The sequence below is a fragment of the Hippocampus bargibanti genome, linkage group LG07 (assembly GCF_051943395.1).
Source record: "Hippocampus bargibanti isolate YZ-2025 linkage group LG07, ASM5194339v1, whole genome shotgun sequence".
NCBI lineage: Eukaryota > Metazoa > Chordata > Actinopteri > Syngnathiformes > Syngnathidae > Hippocampus > Hippocampus bargibanti.
In genome coordinates this window covers 18,536,221-18,556,566 of record NC_142740.1, presented here as the reverse complement: position 1 = coordinate 18,556,566, position 20,346 = coordinate 18,536,221, and the positions used below count along the sequence as shown (strand labels likewise).

At 40.6% G+C, this 20,346-nt stretch overlaps 1 protein-coding gene across 1 annotated transcript in view; it reads right to left on the bottom strand.

Moving 5' to 3' along the window:
• Positions 1 to 20,346, bottom strand: part of xpr1a (xenotropic and polytropic retrovirus receptor 1a) — a 71,321-nt gene that overhangs the window by 8,183 nt on the left and 42,792 nt on the right. Inside the window, exons 3-11 of the mRNA XM_089001403.1 lie at positions 17,161 to 17,262; positions 11,716 to 11,936; positions 11,124 to 11,273; positions 10,969 to 11,052; positions 9,073 to 9,154; positions 8,789 to 8,976; positions 8,525 to 8,704; positions 4,369 to 4,537; positions 3,062 to 3,262 (exon numbers count right to left, since the gene is read on the bottom strand). Of these exons, the coding sequence (XP_088857529.1) occupies positions 3,062 to 3,262; positions 4,369 to 4,537; positions 8,525 to 8,704; positions 8,789 to 8,976; positions 9,073 to 9,154; positions 10,969 to 11,052; positions 11,124 to 11,273; positions 11,716 to 11,936; positions 17,161 to 17,262 (1,377 nt within the window). The remainder of the gene's footprint in view (positions 1 to 3,061; positions 3,263 to 4,368; positions 4,538 to 8,524; positions 8,705 to 8,788; positions 8,977 to 9,072; positions 9,155 to 10,968; positions 11,053 to 11,123; positions 11,274 to 11,715; positions 11,937 to 17,160; positions 17,263 to 20,346) is intronic.

The following is a 20,346-nucleotide window of genomic DNA, read 5'->3' as shown; positions in this document are numbered from 1 at the left end:
ACATCCTCACGACAAGCTGATAAGAAATGTACAGTGACACCACACTGATGAATTAAACTCCGGCCTCAAGCCTTCTCCAACATCAGTAGCTGATTTCTTTCGGTCCAAAACAATGATACCCATCACTTATGTGTCACTCACTTAGGTACATCTACAAACGCCTGCACATACAGACATTGGGCAAATGCAGTGGTGGACCGTGAGTGCCTGCAAAGCCTTCACTGCAGGCCTAAAAATATCAGAATCGCAGACTGATGATAATTATATTTTGTCCATGAATTCTTATGAAATCATTCCAAATTGTCTTTCAGCTTCCTTTCTTCGCTTTTCCCATATTGTGCTGCTTCCAGGTATGTGTTTTCATATTTAACCCATTAACCAATCACATTTCAGCCATCATTTGTTCCCAGAGTCAGAAGTCACCTTGGACGCCTTCACAATCAGTTCTGCGAGCCATGTAGCATAAAATAAGTGTTGATCGATGAAACTGTTGCTTTAACCAATCAGATTTGGAGTTGGTGACACCGAGGCCTTCTCGCAGGCCTTATTTCCACCATGATCCTGATTCACTGCTGAAAAGGATGCTTTGATTCTCTCCTCTTTCATCTAAAACTGCTTCATGTCACAAAGAGGCTACAGCAAGTGCTGAAGAATGAATGACTCTGTGTCTGTGTTGTCAAATTCGGTTATTTTCTTTTTTTCCCCAAGATTGCGGCACATGAACACACAGCGGCTCCTCTCTCTCCCGGACAATTGCCGTTTTCGTGTTTATTATGTTTGTCAAAGTCATTATAAGTGCCTTGTACGCTGGGTCCGAGAGGACAGTAACTTCATCTGTGCTGTATGTCATGCATATTAGCATTTGTGACAATAAAGCTGACTTTGACTTATTTCCTGGCTAACAGTACCCTCCAGTGGACATGTAGTAAATCACACCACACATTTTATATGAGTGGTAGTTTCAGCTGTAGCAGCAGTAAACGTTATATAGTCATGAAATAGTTATTAAGGGTTGGATTGATTCAGACGTAGCACTACTGAAGGCCTAGGTGTGAAATGCACGGCTCACCACTGGATGAAGGTTATTTAACTGGCCTAGAAACTAAAATTTAGAATCAAATCTTAATACGATGCCTAGCCATGCTCTTGCCACTGCAAAGAAAAACCACAATGATCAATCATCAAATCTTTTCATGCACACATAATGATAACCCGTCACCTGATAAGCTGTCCACTGAAGTCACCCTGAAAATGTTAAATAAGCCCTCTCCAAGACTACATATTATTTAAGTGTTTATTATTTATATTTTTGGGAGGCGGGTGCAAGAGATAACATCAAATACAGTATTTACGCCTCATGTGGGCAAGTATTCAATTTCGGACCATCCTCCATCAATGACCCGGTCTATGCCTTCATGATTAGGTGGGATGAAAGACAGCTTCATAGAGAATAAGACATGAAGGGAGGCCATTAGTCAACGGCCTTCAGACGAGAGGAAGGAGAAGGATGTGACTTAATGGTACCTCGAAGCCTGTTTCAATGTCTTCCTCCTTGTGAGGATGTGAGGTGTTCCAAATAGGAGGAATTAAAGCATAATATTAGAAATAGCTCTGAGTATTTCAATATTTAAACAAAAAATTGATATCATGCAATTCTTATGAAGACAAGCGTTTATAGAAAGGATGCCATGCAAAAACGTCCAACAAAAAGGCCACTGTGGTCTCACAAGCTTAAGATTTTTTTACAAGAAAATATCTACAATATCATAAGTGGCTGAAAAATCAAAGTGTGGAGTCTCTGTTGTCAACAAATAAAGTCATCGGCCATGAACATGTCCAAGTCTCGCCCAATTTGCTGGTGTGAGTGTATTTTAGTGTATCTCATCGGTCAGTGTCTGGCGGGCCTAAATTTCCAATGATATCATTTTTTGTTCCAATCAGTGGTTTCCTTCAGGCAGCATCAAATTAAACTGAACTTTATCATCTTTGTAAAGTCTGAATTTGAAGGTGTATCTGATGTAAGGGCTAGCACAGACATATCGGGAAATAAAGTGGGAAATCACATTTGTATGAAAGATGAAGAGCTGGAAAAAAAATCTATAAATTGACATCTGAGTGGAAGTGGGAGAAAAAGGGATGCTCTAAAATGAGCCAAGCGCACCGGAATGTGTGATGGACTATCTCAACAAAAAGCACATTAGATAAGCTTTTATGGTCTTGAAGCATTCACTCTTTTGTGATTGGCCTTGTTGACGAGAATACAGTCGTTGCAGGCTGACTACGAGGCTGTCAGCTTGATTTTTAACTCATTCGCTGCCAGACGATGTGCACAAATGTGTCCACTCCAGTGCCAAGGTTTTATGTCATTTTCACTCAAATTTAAGGACCCGCAGAAAATTGACTTTTAGGACTACATAAATATTCAATGCAGTGTAAGAAACCTTAGACTCTCTTCTTTCATCAGAAAAAAAGTAAATTATATGGGTGTGGAGTTATCTGAGATTGAAATGGGGGTGGATGTACAAAAGGCAAACGCTGCCCCTTCATTGGAAGGAAAAACATTGCCAGAGGTCTGACCAGCGCTTTATCGGACCCCCCCCCCACCCCCTCGCAAGAGAAACCAAAACCGGAACAAATTCGGGAACGGCACTCCTCGTCATGCTTTTTAATTGCTGAATAAATTCGGGAATGGCAGTGAATGAGTAAATGTACCACAAACCCTCCCATTTTCACCCTGCCAATTCTTGTTTTTGCTTTTCAGTCATCTGTCTTTTTGTGTCTCTAACCTCCTTGAGCCTCACACTGAGCACACAGATCAACACCTTGTTTACCCATGGATGCCTTTGTCAAACAGTTTCCATTTCTATGCTACAGCTGGCGGCACTGGCAGCCAAACCAAGGCCAACTTCTGGCAATCATATCCTCAAGGTCACCTTTGCTTCCCACACACAAACCTCAGTACAAAGCTTTTATTGTTCCTTAAGGCCAACATGGCTCCTTGAAGTGATAGACTCTCGCTTCTTCTGAGCAAATAGTTGCAAAGTGTGTGTGTGTGGGTTACCTCTATGTGTGGCATAGAGTGCGGCGAATGTGACCACGAAGAAGGTGGTGGAATATTTGCCAGCATTCACCAGGTGGGGGAAGGCCCTCTTGGTGTCACGGTAACGTCTGAGGCATTGAATGAAACGCAGCCAGGCGGGCAGACATTGGATGATGGCGCGCAGGCCGTACGAGTAGCTATGGCACACGTAGCTACTCGAGTCTGCAAGGGAAACATATGAAATTGTCACGTTTCCGTTTGCGGCCGACAGGTGGTACTGTAGGGCCCCGCCTGCAGCTGCACAGGTGTTGGTCATTTTGATTGGTGTCAGTTAAAAGGACTCCCGGCACCGCCATTCGGTGTTGGGTCATTGTTTGTTTCACCCTGTCAGGTTGGTTTCATCTTGTCTTCTTTTATTCATGGTTTTGTTTGCTACTTTGGACGTTTTTGTTCTGATGGCTTTGTTGGTTGAAATTTTGTTCCTGCCAAGTTTATTTGGATTGGATTGGATTTGCTTTTATTAGTCTCACAGTGGATAAATTTACATTTCACAGCAGCAAATTTAATACAATTTGTCAAATACACCCTGCTGTGGCTTCTCTTCCACATGTGATTGACAACCTTTATTGTTTATCAGGGATGTTTGAATTGGGCTTGAATTACCTTAAGGTGTGGATGTCAAAGTCAAGGCCCGGGGACGGAATCTGGCTCGCCACATCATTTTATTCGGGCCGTGAAAGCAAATCAAGCATGTCAAGTGCCTTGACATCAATTTCTTTTGCCCTCTATATGTACCATTTGGAAGGGATTAAATATTCGAATGGCTTCCCCAAATTGATAATAGCCCTCGAGGGGAAACCGTAACTACAATGTGGCTCGCACCAAAAAATGAGTTTGACACCCTTGGGCTTCAGTGTGTAAGTAGAAGGCCTTTTTTACATTCGTAATTTTTTGCTGAATAATGCAGAAATCAATGACAAAAATCAATGACAAAATGACAAACAGGCATATGCAGGAGGTGTTTATCTATGCATGGGACCACTTTGATGTGACTCATGATTGCCTGCCTGTCTGTCTCTGAAATCCTCAATTGGAGTTGCACAACTTATTTTGAGTAGACATTCAAGTGATGCAAGATGAACTTTTCCCTTGAAGACATTATCGATCTTTTTTTTTCAGAGCAGGAGAAGGGAATGCCTTCCAATCATCTATATTTACACAACGCAGAGCTAAAACACAAACCGCAGTCATCGGTACCATGTGACAAAGAAGCCATCAACAAGATTGAGATGTCATCAAGTTAGACAAAGGAAGAATGAACGAGGCACCGTTTAGTTTGGGCAACAGGCCTTTGCTGTTGCCCCACTGCAGCTCAAAGATGTAATAGCAGATGAGATACTCCAAGTCCATCAAGACAACCACCAGTGAGTTGAGCTGGTCGGCCAGCCAGAAGTCGGCAAACTCCACTCGGTGAAACGGTGCCGTAAACACTCGGAACTGGAAACACACATGAGTAAGGCACACGTTCAGATTGTAGTTTGAGAAACACTCATGAGAAGCTTTTCAGGGAGACCTTCACAATCCAACAGGATCCTAATCCAAGAACTGTATCGAAATCATTCATAATACCTTTGTAAAGATGATCACGGTAATTTTGTTAGACCCAGAGAGGTATTTAACAAAATATTTATTATTTTATTTGTGGTGCAAGGCTGCATGAGGAACTCAATTGCTCCGTTGAGCTACTTAGGAGACACATGATTGTCATCCCATTGCGGGGAGTTAAACAGCAGTTTGGGACCGTCAACAATGAATCGGCGCGTAATTGTGTGCTGTTAAGACAGCGCGAAGCAGTTAACACTTAACACTTAATGGTTTGCAGCACGCGCATGCCTCATTAGAACGCCATGGGACGTGCTAAATTACGATGAATTTGTGTCTGTTGGACGACAGTTGATTTCTGTTTTAAATTCCTATGCCGTCCCAAGTTTTCAAAACAAATACTATGCAAGAGGGAGACATACATCTCATTCCAATACAGTTTGATTAAACCAAACCCCCAAATATGCAGAGAAATAGATTTTCTTTCCTGTAACTCAGCAATATTTTATTTACACCATTGATTTTATCACTTAATTTGCACTCAAACTCTCCAGTCGAGAAGGTTTTTTTGTTAAGCATTTAGTTCTTCCACCTCTCGCCAACCAATGCAGGCAGTTTGAGTGAATAGCAATCGAGATCAATTGCGTGAGCAAATCAGGCCTGAAGTGCTTCATTAGGTATTAAGCCCTTCCACGGACAGTGGTCACTATGATTGAGTAAACACACACACACACACACGCACACACACGCGCACACACACACACACACACACACACGCACACACACACACACACACACACACACACACACACACACACACACACACACACACACACACATATATATATATATATATATATATATATATATATATATATATATATATATATATATATATATATATATATATATATATGGTCAATTTTCAACTCGCCCGCAGCTTCCGTCATAAAATCAATACTGTCTGCCCGACATATAGAATTAATATATTGGGCTGTTATCTGCGTGTGCTAAGTGCTGCCATCTAGACGCTCAATTAGAAACAGCAAATTAGTATTAGTAAATGACTGAATGAGCCTCCCGCAATTTTCGAAAATGTTAATTTTCAGAATTAAAAAAAATTAAATGGTGACAATCAACAAAACAACAATTATTTCTGTTAAACTGTTGCTAAAGTCTTTGTAGTCTTTGTAATGTTTGTTAGTCTAAAGTGATGTTCCAAATGAATATTCCATTTCAATGTTCAATGTCTACTCAATTTTGATATGGTTGTTTGAAATTCATCAGAAAACATGCTTTAAACAGCTGAAATTAAACTAAAAAAGCTAACGTGAAGCACATAATGGCTCGCTGAAATGTATTTAAATTAATTGATATTATATGTAAAGAACGTCCGCCACGGTTGCCCCCCCCTTACATTTTTAACACACCAAATCTGGCCTCCTTTTGGACGTTTGGACCTCCCTGTTATAATGAGTTTCAACACGACCAAAATAATGACCACCCAGTCATTAATAGATTGCTAAATTAATAGTAGGAATGATTTTGTAGTGGATCCAAATAGTTTTTCAATCATGTGGACCTGCTGTTGTGTTCAAGTGGCCAGTGTATTTGCCACCTGACTTTAGCCAGAGGCAAATTTCAAAAACCTTTTGTAAAATGCTTCAATCCTCCGTTCGTTTCCAGCCTCAGGTTATATGTGACATTTAGTTGCGACAATCTACTTCACACCCTCAAATCTAGAATGCACACAATCGACACTCACCATTGACGCAGTCTTGCACAGACAGTGAAAATGTCAAAGAATACATAAGCGAAATACGCTGTCAATCACAGCATGTATTGATCGAGCATATCCGCTGTGTGCGCGCATCTCAAGGCTGTCAGGCTGCCAGCGGTTCATTGCTTTAGCAAACAATAATAGTCTAGCAGCGGTTTGTCTCCTGATGAAATATTTGTCCTCCACCTCGTCTTGCTGTCAGACAGGTTCACACTTGGCTTCGATGAAGACACTGTTGGACATTATGGAAGTCAAAAGTCCTGAAATTGCAAGTGCCTTATGACCATGCGGAAGAAATTGAGATTGCAAATGATTAGCTCAGTATAACCACGTTGGAAGAGCGCGGTGAGACTTATAGCAAAGGACAAGCATATGAGGAAGGGGTGAAGGGGGCTCCTGCTGAGGGAGAAGCAGGGAGTGGGGTGGGGTAGAGGTGGAGCTCATCGATTCAGAATACTGATGGATCTATGCCAGTAATGATTGCGCAGTCACAGCGCTCACCTCCCCTGGGATGAGAATGCATTCTATTATACCCCACGCACGCACGCACGCACGCACGCACGCACGCACGCACGCACGCACGCACACACACACACACACACACACACACACACACACACACACACACACACACACACACACCACACACACACACACACACACACACACACACACACACACACACACACGCAGATAAAAAATACACATGAGCACAGAGTGGCCATTTCGCGCAACTCAGACAAAGAGCAAAGCAAAGCACGGCAGGTTTTGTTGAAATAAGTCATGAGATACAATCGAAATAGGACAGAGTACTCATTTTGGTGTCACGTATGCGCAAACACAGAGAAACACAAACATGCACACACACGCATATATACACACTTGTACACTCGAACAGTGGCAATCATACAAGACAAGAAAATCACAAGAAAATTTGCAAAGCGAAAATTCTTTTTTAAAGCAGAACAAACATGTCATTTTTTCAACTTAATGAATGTCATCAAATCTTAATTCATTCACTGTCAAATGTGCAAAAATGTGTCCACTCCAGTGCCAGAGTTTTTGTCATTTTCACTCAAATTCCAGGACTCACAGTATACTGACTTTCAGGACTAGATAAACATTCAATGCAGTGTAAAAAACCCAAGACTCTCTTCTTAGTTAATTCCTAAATTATATGGGTCAGCAGTTATATGAGCTTGAAATGAGAGCGGTTGTCCAAAATACAATGCAATAAATACATATTAGTTTACATAGCGTTTTAACAACAGCTGAAGCTGTCACAAAGCGCTAACGTTGAAAAAAGGGAAATGCTGCCCCCTTGTTGAAGGGGAAAAAACGCCAGAGGTCTGACCAGCGCTTTATCAGCACCCCACGCAAGAAAAACCAAAACCCGAACAAATTCGGAAATGGTGCTCCATGTCATATTTTCAATTCCCGAATAAATTCGGGAATGGCAGTGAATGAATTAATTCATATGCATCTGCGCCAAATTTTGATGGTAAAATTGGATTCACTCTAATTGCAATTGGCAAGATTTTGGACAGTTTAGAAAATAAATGTAGTCATACTGGAAAAAAAGAAAATTAATCTGCCTTTATTTGTGTCTTTTAATGTATTCTGATTATTTTAAGTGAAGTGATTGAATGCTATAACTTGACATTCAAGTGCTCGAAAGGTGAACACACAATAAAAATGAGATTATATGATGGCTAAAAAATCTGACCAATTCATCTGATGGCCTATTCTAATGCTTGTTTTGTGGAATTACCATCAATGTATTTTTTTAGTGCATTTTCCTTAGCTGCACTCCTGAATGTTTGTGGATGTTAGATTTTCTTTGACCAATCATATTTCGGCCTCTGTGTACGTCAATATCAACATAATCTGCCTCATTCCTTGAGAGTCAAGAGTTCTGGTTGGTGTAATTTGAACAATCTCGGGGGGGCCATAGGATTGCTCCTCAACATTTTCCCGTCATCGGCTTGGCTGTCAAAATGCCTTCTCAAAAGTAAAACCATTTGATGATTCCTATTTTCCTGGATGAAAATTCAAATGAGTGGTTTTTTGTTTTGTAGTATGGAGGTTGAAAGTCTACTGACCAACAGCTTGAGCAGCCAGAAACGCGACTTGTAGTAGCATGTCTTGAAGGGGTTGATGAGGAAGAGCAGCATGAAGCCATAGAGGACCAGAGGGTTGATTTGCATGGGGAGGTAGAGGTACTCCGAGTACAGACACGACAGGATGCTGAGACACCATAACACACCGAGGAACCCGGCGATCTGCAAAACAGAAGAGGAAAAACACAAACGCACAAGAATTATGAGCCATCGTATTGTTCTTACCTTGGCACGTCTCATTCTAACCTCAAAGAGGTGCTGGTGTGAGAGGTTGTTGCGAGGATTAATCTCAAAGATGAGCACGTGGTTGACTCCCGCCTGTCTCCAACCGTAAGTGTTAATGCCCAGCAGGAACAGGAACTGGATCAAGAGAAAGCCGCCCCGGTAAATCCGCACCAGAGGCCACACGTTCTCATAGCGGATGAACACAGCGCCTAGAAAACATACAAAACAACAAATTAAACAACTTTTCAAGTCTTGGGCATTCAACAACAGAAAATGGAGGTCATTTTGAGGTGCGTGCGAGTTACCGGTTAGGACAAAGGCGATGGCGAGGATGATAAAGATGCCGCAGTAAAGACCCACACGGAAGGTCGTCCAGGCCAAAGCGGGCTGAAGCAAAATGGGTGAACATTAGTATCAAAAAAAACAAAAACAAAAAAGATGATTGTGTTTGAATGACTGTCTGTGATTTTTGTGTAGTGTCACATTATTTGTTATTTTGTTGTTTTGATTTCAAGATGGCGCCATGAGAGTGGCTGCCTTTACAGGAGCTCTTGTATTTTCTTTTTCTACTTCTTTTTTTCTTTTCCTCTTCCTTTCATAAATTTGCTCGTGAAATGTAAATTTCTCCACTGTGAGACTAATAAAGGCTAATCTAATTTAATCTAATCTAATGAAGTATTTTTCCAGTTTGTGTATTATACTGTCACGTTCCGACGGCGACAGTGGCAGCTGGCGAGCAGGAACGTGTGGTATTGGCGGTGGATCGTTAAGCAGGACAGAGGCGTGGGTACCGGCAATGGATTTATTAACATAAAGCGCGGGTCCGAAAATATGCGGACCCGGTAAGAACTCGTGAAACAAACTCAAAATGACAACTGACAATGTTAGTGGGTGAGTGGCGGCAATCCACCCAACCACACTAACCAAGAAAAATAAAGTGGCACACGGGGGTGCAAAATAACTTACGACGCGGTGCAAACACCAAACGCGTTCGTGGCTAAAATCATTCCTCGGGCGAAGCAAATAATGTACTGGTAACAAGTTCCACGTACTGGCTTGGCACAAGGCGAAGTATCTTCCGACGCTGGGTGAGTGCCAGCGTCGGGTTTAAATGTCCACAGTTAATGAGGAGGAAATTGACAGCAGCTGGCGAGCGGCGGGAACGGAGGCCCCGCCCCGCTGTCAACTGGTTCATGACATATACAAATAGGTTATCTTTAATTTCAACATGTAAAGTATTAAGTAGTGCAGTATTGAAATTAATTTATCATCCTGTTATCATTGCAATGTATTTATATTTTTAATTTGCTTCTCTTTTACAAATACTATAAATAAAACACGTACAGTATAGCTGATATTTGAAAAGATATACAATCACTGTACTGTATATTAATGCTACTGTGGCTGAATGAATGTACAGTACTCAAGTTTTTTTCCCCCAGTCCCCAAATGTGTATCCTACACCAAGTGTTGTCAAAGTCATTTTTTGCTACGTGCCACATTGTCATTATGGTTTCCTCTCCACAAATTTGGGGGAGACAGTAGAATGTTTAATTACACATACAGCACACAACAAATGAATGAATAACTAGTTTTCACATTTGAAGTAAAAAATAATGACTGAAACCTTAGACTCTCTTCTTTCATCAGAAAAAAAGAGTTAATTCCTAAATTATATGGGTCTGCAGTTATCTGAGCTTGAAATTGGGGTGGCTGTACAAAAGGCAAATGCTGCCCCCTCATAGAAAGGAAAAAAAAAACATTGCCAGAGGTCTAATCAGCAGTTTATCAGCCCCCTCGCAAGAAAAAAACAAAAAACAAAAACAGAACACATTTGGGAAAGGTGCTGTAGGTCATATTTTCAGTTGCCGAATGACAGTGAATGAGTTAAAAAAAGGCCAGGAAATGATTTGTTGTTTTCAGGTGCACTGCTGAGGTAGCTCATTTCCCTTGAGTCAAAATACATGATGTCAATATTTTAATACAGGCTGCAAATGTTTGTTGTCAAAATGTCGCTGATGTTGTGACGTTTCCCACTCGAGAGAGCAAAATCATTCCTCATTCCTGAAAACCACCAGTTGGGATCATTGTTGATGGCAACAGTTCAAGGCGTCATTGTTCCCAACCACAATTTTAACTTTGTAATCATTATCACAAATGTCGAAAAGGTCTTGCTGGTGTGATTGAGCTTCAATTCTAACCTGAGCGGCCCCCAGCGGAGGAACCCGTAACCTCTTCATCGCCCGCTGACGATCTCCTCCCTCCAGCTCTGTGGTCACCAACGTCTGGAAGCACAAACACCAATCAAATCCTCCATGCACGTTAATGCACGTCAGACCGCGCGTTTGTTACACACTTCGGTTTCCGTGATGAGCTGTGTGATCTTCTTGCAAGTGTAGAAAGGCGCCACTTCCACGTGAGCAACACGCCAGTCGGCCCCGCGGGTCGTATCCAGAATCTTGTCATGTTTCTTCAGGATTTTACGGAAACCGGTGAAATTCAAATTCTGTGGACAATCAAAAGAGGATCCATTCAAATCAATTCACTTCAGTTTTGACTTTGTATTTGATTGGCTATTCAATATATAATCCCAGTATTAATCTGTTCCAGATTATTTTTAGATTTAAAATTTGAAAACCCGTTATTCACCAATTTGTTGCGCGTTCTGTATGTACTATGTGGAGGAGATGAAACATTCTAATTGTTTCCCCAAATTCATAACGGCTATTGAGAGGAAACCATAACTACAATGTGGCGCACGGAAAAAACAAGTTTGCCACCCCTGATTTGAATAGGTAAAGCTGGCCCAGAAAACGAGATTGCCACCACGGTCGATGATTGGGATATATTTGTTTTTTCTAACCAAATTCTGTGTCATTTTGAAAAGTTAATCTCAACTGCATTTTTCTTTCTTGAGTTGATGAAAAGGTATGCTGAATGATTTATACCTGGTAGTTCTGCAGCAGGATGAGGCTCAGGTAGAACTCACTAAAGGCAAGCTTCAGATCCTTGATGTTGTGGTGTTTGCAACGCTCTTCCTGCGACAGGTGGAACACGGTCTTTCGCTTGCGTAGCCCAGGTGGAGCGTTGCTTTCGCGCTGGGCATCCAGAGAAGATTGGAGCTCATTCTGCAAGGTGGCAAAGCGTCTCTGGGCTTCCGCAAGCTTTTCTGCAGAAGGGAAAGACAAATTGAGTTTTTTGGGGAATACGGTTTCAATCCAATTTCGACCACTTGTCTTGTTCGGCACAGGTGTCAACGTTAAGGCCCGGGGGCCAAATCTGGCCCACCACATTATTTTAGTCGGCCCGCGAAAGCAAATCAGACGTGTGACATTCCTTGATGCTTGCTAAAGTCTGAACCAAAATGTAAAATTTTCCCATTTACATCACAATAACAATCATTATTTTTTACTTCAAATTTGAAAACTAGTTACTTATTAATTTGTTGTGCGGTCTATATGTGGAGGGGATTAAGCATTTTAGGACTACATAAACATTGAATGCAGCGTAAGAAACCTAAAATTCTCTTCTTTCATCAGAAAAAAAGAGATTAATTCCTAAATTATATGTGTCTGGAGTTATATGAGCTTGAAATGAGGGCGGCTGTCCAAAATACAATGCAATACATACACATTGGTTTATATAGAGCTTTAAAGGATAACAGACGCCTCCGGACAAGTTGTGTCCATAATTTGTAAAATGCCTTCAAATGACTTCTACTGAGCATATTTTACAAAGATTCCACCAAATATAGCTATATTTTACATTTTAAGACTCGTGCTGAATATTCAGGAAGACTTGTTTTTGAGTTGGTGACGATTCTTGACGTCACGTCACGGAAGGAACGCCCCTGACCGAGAAAGGACAAACAATGCATTTTGCGGTACTTTGTTTGGTCTGAAGACTTCGTGTTGATGGCAAAATTAGAAGGAAAACACATAAATAACGCGATGGTGAATCGTGTGTTGCACCGAGACAACTATTTGATATTTGCTCACAAAAATTCCCAGGGGACAAATCAGCCCATTTCCACGAAGCTTTGCTTCTGCATTTTTTGGATGCTACATTTCTGTCCAGATGCCTCAAAATGACACGTAATAAATTCTTTAATCGATTGCAAACATGTATGCTTTCCTCTTCAGAACTATTTGAATCATATGCATCTTATGTTGGCGTGACACCACGAACAAGGTGGCAGGACCTTCTGAAACTGGCCACTTCCGGGTTCAATTTCAAGTACTTTTTAGACACTTTAAGTCATTGTTATTGGTGTTTTGCATTTGACTAAAAATATCATCCTACGTGTTTTGGGTATTTTAGATGCTATAAAACGTTTTTTTTTATGTCAGTTAGGAAACAAAAAAGTTGTGTCGGTTGTCCTTTAACAACAGCTGACATTAGCACAAAGCGCTAACATGAAAAAAAGGAAATGATGCCCCCTTGTGGCAAAGAAAAAAAAACATTGCCAGCGGCCATGGCCAGCGGTTTATCAGCACCCAAGAAACAAAAAACAAAACCCGAACTAATTCGAGAATGGCGCCCTGCATCTTATGTTCAATTCCTGAATAAATGTGTGAATGGCAGTGAATGAGTGTCAACTGAAATAATTTATACACGTTGGGTACACAAGTTCTATTAAAGGATTATTAAATTTGCTTTGGTAAATCAGTGAGTGAATATATTTTGAACAGCAGACACTGTGTAGTTTTCATGTCAATAACGAGAATGAAATGTTCACTGCAAGGTGATCAAATAATGATTAAGGTTGACATTGGTAATCTTGATGTATGACAAACACCTGCTTTTAAAATAAAGTAACTCACAAAACACCCCCCCCCCCCCTCCAAAAATAACATTTATACATCCTGTCTGCATTCAGCCCATTTGTTCCAGGAAGCCTGAGTATGGAGACTATTAGTCTACTCTGAACTGACATGTGAGAAGAATCATTATGTGGGTCAGAGATAGGTTACCACATGCAGACAGAAAGATAAACGAGGTGAATTCTACTAGCTCGTGATAATGACTGGAATTAAAAGAACTATCCAATGCATTTATCATCATGTAAATTCTCCTGATCAATTAAAATGACACATTTTGCATGCCCCTTGGCCTAAATGAAGATTTTGCTAAAAAATATACTTTACTCTGCTTGGTTGGTATATTGGTTGGCGATATATTTTATTGTATTTTAGCTCTCTTAATTGTCCGTTTGAACAAACGTGCAGGAAATTATAAAAATATTCACAATAATACCTTTAGTTATTCTTTGTGAGGACTAATATTGCAGAAACTCTGAATCAGTATTTATACCTTATGTGGGACTTTGTTTGTATTTCCGAAACACTAAATTCTTGACATTGAGTTGAGTTGTGATTGCGTGAGGCACATGCTGACCTTGTGCATTATCTGCTCTTCTTATCACACACTTTACATATCACGTTACCTGGACAATGATATTTTGGGATGTGCTTACTCAGCACCAGCATGTGACGGTTGGAAGGCGTGAGAAAGTCATGGCTTTGATGCTGTGATGAGCTGTGAGAAAGTGGAATTCTGAACCGGCTGACCAGGCAGTGGTGGGTTAATCAACCTAAACACACGGTAGGAGGTAGCTTCTCTTTCCATCATAGAAATGTCTCATGGAAAATTATAATGGAGGTGGAGGGGGATTTCTATGGCAGCATTTTCAGTCAGGTGTGCGTGTTACTGCACAGACCTGGATTTGAGCGCAGTACAGCACAAAATCTTAAGGGAGGTCACCACCCCTTTCAGAGTGCTTAGCACAAGCGAAAATGTTATGGGAAGTCAGCACACAATTTATCTCCATGGCTCCAATGCTGAGACCCGCAGACACCTAACTGGCACCAGATTAAATATACCACCTGACTTTTCAAGGTTTCCTTTCTGGGACGATGCGGAGTGATGCATTTTAAGGTTTCTGGATTAATGAGTAACAATAACAAAAAGGTGTCGTCAAACGAAGAATCAAATGCGAGAAATCTGCATTAGGTTAACGTCTATAATGAGATCCAATACAAGAGGTGTATACTTGGAAGTCAAGATTATTCAATCAAAGCTCCAATACAATAAAGCAAGACGTCAGCCATTAAAATAAATATGTCCTTCGACGAGATGAGTACTTTGGGAACTCCATCTCTCCTTAATATATTCTACAATGACCTTACAGATATATTCATCCATCTGTGAATAAATAATCTCCCTGTTTAAGATGTGGAACTTTATGGCTAAAATCAACCTTGCCCTGTTGTCGACCTGAAGATTCTGCAGTGTCTCAAAAAAACTCTAGGGGGAGCACCACGAGTCCTCCTTCTGAGCTCAAGATCATTTACAGAAGTCCAGCCACCAGAATATATTTCAACTTGTCTCACATTACACTGTGGGTGCATTCTCCCATGCACCCTTGAAATACTCGCTGGTCTGTATATGCTCATCAAAATATGCAACCTTACTTTGGTTCACCTCTCATGGTGGTCTAATTAATTGATTTGCACATCTTGTGAATCCCTGGACGTAATAATAATCAAATGTCTAATGTGTGTTATCACAATACTGTTGTGTGATTATACGCAAATGAAACACTGGTGTGTGTTCAGTGACAAACAATTGAGGCCTGGTGTGTTGTTTTACTAAATTGCAGAGGGCATTTAGTCAGGGAGAGTCTTTTAGAATCAGAATCAGAATCAGAATCATCTTTATTGCCAAGTACGCAGAACACACAAGGAATTTGTCTCCGGTAGAACACTCTGCACTAGTATCATCATGAAAAAAATTGCAAAGAGGCACTATACGGTTATATTTGGGTTACTGTTTAGTGAGTTAATGGCTTGGGGGAAGAAGCTGTTTAAATGTATGCTGGATTTTGTGTGCATGGATCGGTAGCACCTGCCTAAGAGGAGTAGGTGGAAAAGGTGGTGGGCAGGGTGCGGAGGGCATCAAATAAGGTTCATGGTAATTTTTTTATGTTTTACTTGTACAATCTCATTTTTTCTAACAGTATATATTTCCAAAAAATCCTCACACAATTCAAAATAATATAGCAACGGAATATGGATTATAAAAAATGTAACATAGCATAATACTGTATATCATTGGTGACTTGGAGCCCCTGGGATTTTACTAAATATTATTTTTCACTTGGATTACGGAAGGGGCTGGGGGACAAACCTTTATGCTGTCATACCATTTTGATTTTAAAAACAACTATCGGGCCCCGGCAAAAAAAATAAAAAATGTTTCAGCTAAAATGTGTATTTGTATGAAATGTGTGTATAATACAAATTATCAACACATTAACAACTATATTTTTCATTGTATGATTTAAATTAAAGTATTTATAATAATACAATATTTGATCAAATAACAACAGTGGAGTATATTTAATCTATTTTTTTAATTACTTTTTTTTATTCATAATAAAACGGGCGGCCCGGTAGTCGAGTGGTTAGCACACCGGCTGCACAGTGCAGAGGTCGCCGGTTCGCGTCCTGGTCCGGCCTCCCTGTGTGGAGTTTGCATGTTCTCCCCGGATCCGCGTGGGTTTTCTCCGGGTCCTCCGGTTTCCTCCCACACTCCAAAAACATGCATGGCAGGCAGATTGACCACTCCAAATTGTCCCTAGGTGTGAGTGTGAGAGTGACTGTTGTATGTCTTTGTGTGCCCTGCGAATGGCTGGCAACCAATTCAGGGTGTCCCCCGCCTCGTGCCCGAAGACAGCTGAGATAGGCTCCAGCAACCCCCGCGACCCAAATGAGGAATAAGCGGTACGGAAAATGAGATGAGATGAGGGATTCATAATAAAACGACTTCCAAATTATTTAGTGGCAGAAATGAACACAAAATAAAACTATTTTGCCTAAATAAAATAGCCCAGTCATGAAATAAGGTTCATGCTCATTTTTATGTTAATATTGATGACTTACCACACATACTTAGAATGAATTAATCTGTTTCTTTTAATAAATCAAGTATTTATATGGTGAGCTACAAGAGATATATTTTTTAAATAATACATTAATCAATCTGAGGAAAAATAATGTTACTTCAACAAATATTCTCAGATTATTGCTGATAACACTTATGCAGGTGCCTGGTAGGCTGGATTCAATAACGGAGCAGGCCAGCCCATATTCTGCCAACCCCTAAACATCTTCAGTTCTTTGGTGAGATGTCATTCTCAGTTACACTTTCCTGTAAACGGTCCAATTTTTCTCAAATGTGCTTCCTTGAGAGGAAAAAAGGGGAGTAAATATCATGATGTAAATTTTTAAGATGATGATGCAGCCTATGATGCACAACGGCACAGCGTTTATCGGAGAAGACGCCACTACCTGATGAAATAAGACAAGTCCTAGATGGTTGATGATAATTACCTGAATAAAAAGTGTTGATTTTCAACAGCTCTTTCTCACAAGTCTGGAAAAACCTCTCTTCAAATTTCGCGTAGTATCTCTTCACGGTGTCCTCATCTGTGACTGGAAGGCAAAAAGAAACCAAAAAAATGTAAGTTTGCTTTGTGCACCATGACAAAATACAAGTGATATACGCATTGTTAAGAATTATGAATTCCCAAACAAAAATGGAATGATGACCTGGGATCACACTTCACACATCAGCCCCCCCACCCATGAAGAATGTTGAAATAACCACTGAAACACACTTTTTTTCTCCTGTAATGAATTTTATAAACTAATTAAAATAATCAAAAGCGCAATTGAGAGGCAAGTGATAAGAAGTCGAGGTTGAAATTTACTTTCTAGAAGAAGCTTTATAGCGGATCACGCCGGATAAAATAGTGGCAGCATTCGATCCGATGGTTAATGTCACCTCATAAACAGCAGCTATAATAGAACGACTGCACAAAAGAGAGGCTCTCTATTCTGCAAAGTAATAAGAAAGACATGCTCCGGGTACTCTGTCAATATCCCTCCGTGCACACATACAATCACAAGGCAAGCCGATGAAAAGATATAAAACATGAAACAACGTCCTGAAAGTTTTACAAGGCAAAAAAAAAGGGGATGAGATCATGCCTCTAGTCTCGTAAAATAAACCAAACGCTGCAGACGCAAACACTTCATCTCAGAAGGGCAAATGTAATCGGAAAAGAAAAAGGGAAGTTCACACAGCAGCTGCAATACAAATTAACCTTTCGCCTCATATGAGCGGCGTTCTTGAGAAAGAAAGCAGAGCGTCTCAAACAAGATCATTAGTATAATGAGAACAGTTGTAAAATAGAGAGCTAGCTATGTAATACAACCGGCGATGCTCTATGAAGGGCAAATTGCGAAAACAACAAGTTGCAGTCTTTACAGAGATGAACCATAATGACGGACACCCTATGGATGGAAGAAAGGGCTGAAAAAACATAATTGTCTCCCAACCTTCGCCGTCCATTGAGTTGCTTGAACATGTTTATGTGACATAGCTGCAACAGGACAATGTATTGTGGTCACCTTTGTGGGTGACATATCCACAATGCCTACCAGCAAAGTATTGTTGTAGGGGTGGATAATGGTTTAAAATAAAAGAATAAAATCTTGATAAATTGCCATCTTTGATTGGGTCGGCAATGGCTAACAATACAACTAGAGAAGAGCGGTCGTCTCTCAACCAGCAGGCCGTTGTGACCATTCATTATGTCAGTCGTCGCATTTATGGTATTCTTTTGACTGCAAATTCGAAAGTAATAGACCAAAAAAATGTCACGTTTGTTTGGTCGAGTGACTTTTCTGAATGCCATGGGGGCTCGATAAAGGTTGGGAAACACTGCCTCGGGTCAACCTTCAGCACTGCTGAATTGATTTCAAAGAAAAGGCCAAGTGGCATTTGTCCCAGCGGAATCTGCGAGATAATAACAACCCGTGGCCTGACATTTAAAATGCAATACAATCTTATTTGATTTTGTTTTTTTAGGATGAGAGGAGATCAGTTACAGATATTTGCTAGAATCATTTTTGGAGGAATTCATCCTTGCCGCATCAAAGCTATCTAAGTGTGAGTGAGGAAATCGAGGATGAAAGCTTGTTCTCCTGCTGACCCAGGACACACAGGGTGGCGCACAGGTGTGTGAGTGTGTGCATTTCACTTCAATCCTGAGCTCACGTGACGTGCAAGAACAAAGGCAGCCACCGTCTTTGTATCTGCACACTGGGCCTGGGTTATGGCCTCGCTAGATCATCTGCTCAGCCGCTGCCTGAGCGCGCATGAACATCGCTTCATTACGTCTTCTCGGCTCAGCCCAGCTCTCGTAAATCCAATGAAAACCCAATCATCTAAAGTTTTAAAATTCATGCGGCGATTAGCCCGCACGATGCATCTTTAATTGAATTAACAAGAGTGTTTCGTGTAAATCTCCCAGCTTCTATTACGGCTGCACATCGTGGCTCCTTATTAGCGCTCATTCTGGCCAGACGAGAGATTTATTTCAACATCCTACACCGGAGGGAGGCAGACTGCTTGGAGACAACTACATTTCTTCTGAGGATAAAAGGTAATAGAAACCGACACATTTCAAATGGACAGAGATACCAAGGGGCATCTCATTACATTGGAATATGGCAGAAAAGTTCATTTATTTCTGTAGATCAGTTAAAACAGTGAAAGTCGCAAATAGCAGATCTCTTTTTTTTGTGTGTGTTTGCATGTATAGAAAAAAAATAAAACAGTCACACATTGTTCTTCAAGCAGACGTCTTAACAAGAGACACATCTGCATCTTAATGGGAATTATGTTGCGTGAAAGCCACGGACGGAGGCATCAATCAAAGCTAAACCAAATCAATAAATTAATATCGATCAGAAGTAGGAAGGATTTAGTCCACATTTTTAATTGCATTCAAGGCAAATAATATTCACACAACGGGATGATGTTAAATGAAATGCGCTGGCAGATTTGGACTATTTGAATTAAAGAGACTGAATGTGGGGAAAGGTCATAATATTTTGATGACACATTTTAGACTTTCTTTGAAATTACACTGACAAAGCACCAAGTATTTTAATACAAATAATCAAAACTATTTATTTGGGATGTTACTGTTGAATCATCTTTATTTGTACTGTCCACAAATCTTGCGTTTCCCATGTCAGCGATTTAAGACCGCTGATGTGTAAACAAGAGCAGCAAAAGAAATTGAATGCAACGTGCAAGCAAATGTGGCGCACAGACACAAAGAAATGCGCTGCTTGCCAGAAAAAGAGAAAAAAAACAACTCTTGACTTGACCTCCAATATTCCCAAAGCGAGTCAGTTGTAGACGGCATCGGCCTTCCTCTCCATCCCCCTCGCTCGCTCACCCCGTCTTCTGTAGATTGTATAAATAAATGATGAGATAGCTTCCCCACTACCCCCCCCCCACAAAAAAAGAAGAAATAAAAAGAAAGAGAAGTGTTGAGGTAATGTGACTGACATTACTTCAACACTCTCTGGCATACAAATCCTCGATGACATCAATAAAATGATTAAATCACACGTCTGTTGAATTTTTAGAGCATTGTCGAAAAGAAATCAGACAGAATCAGAATCAGAAAGCCTTTAACTCCTTAACTGCCAGACATG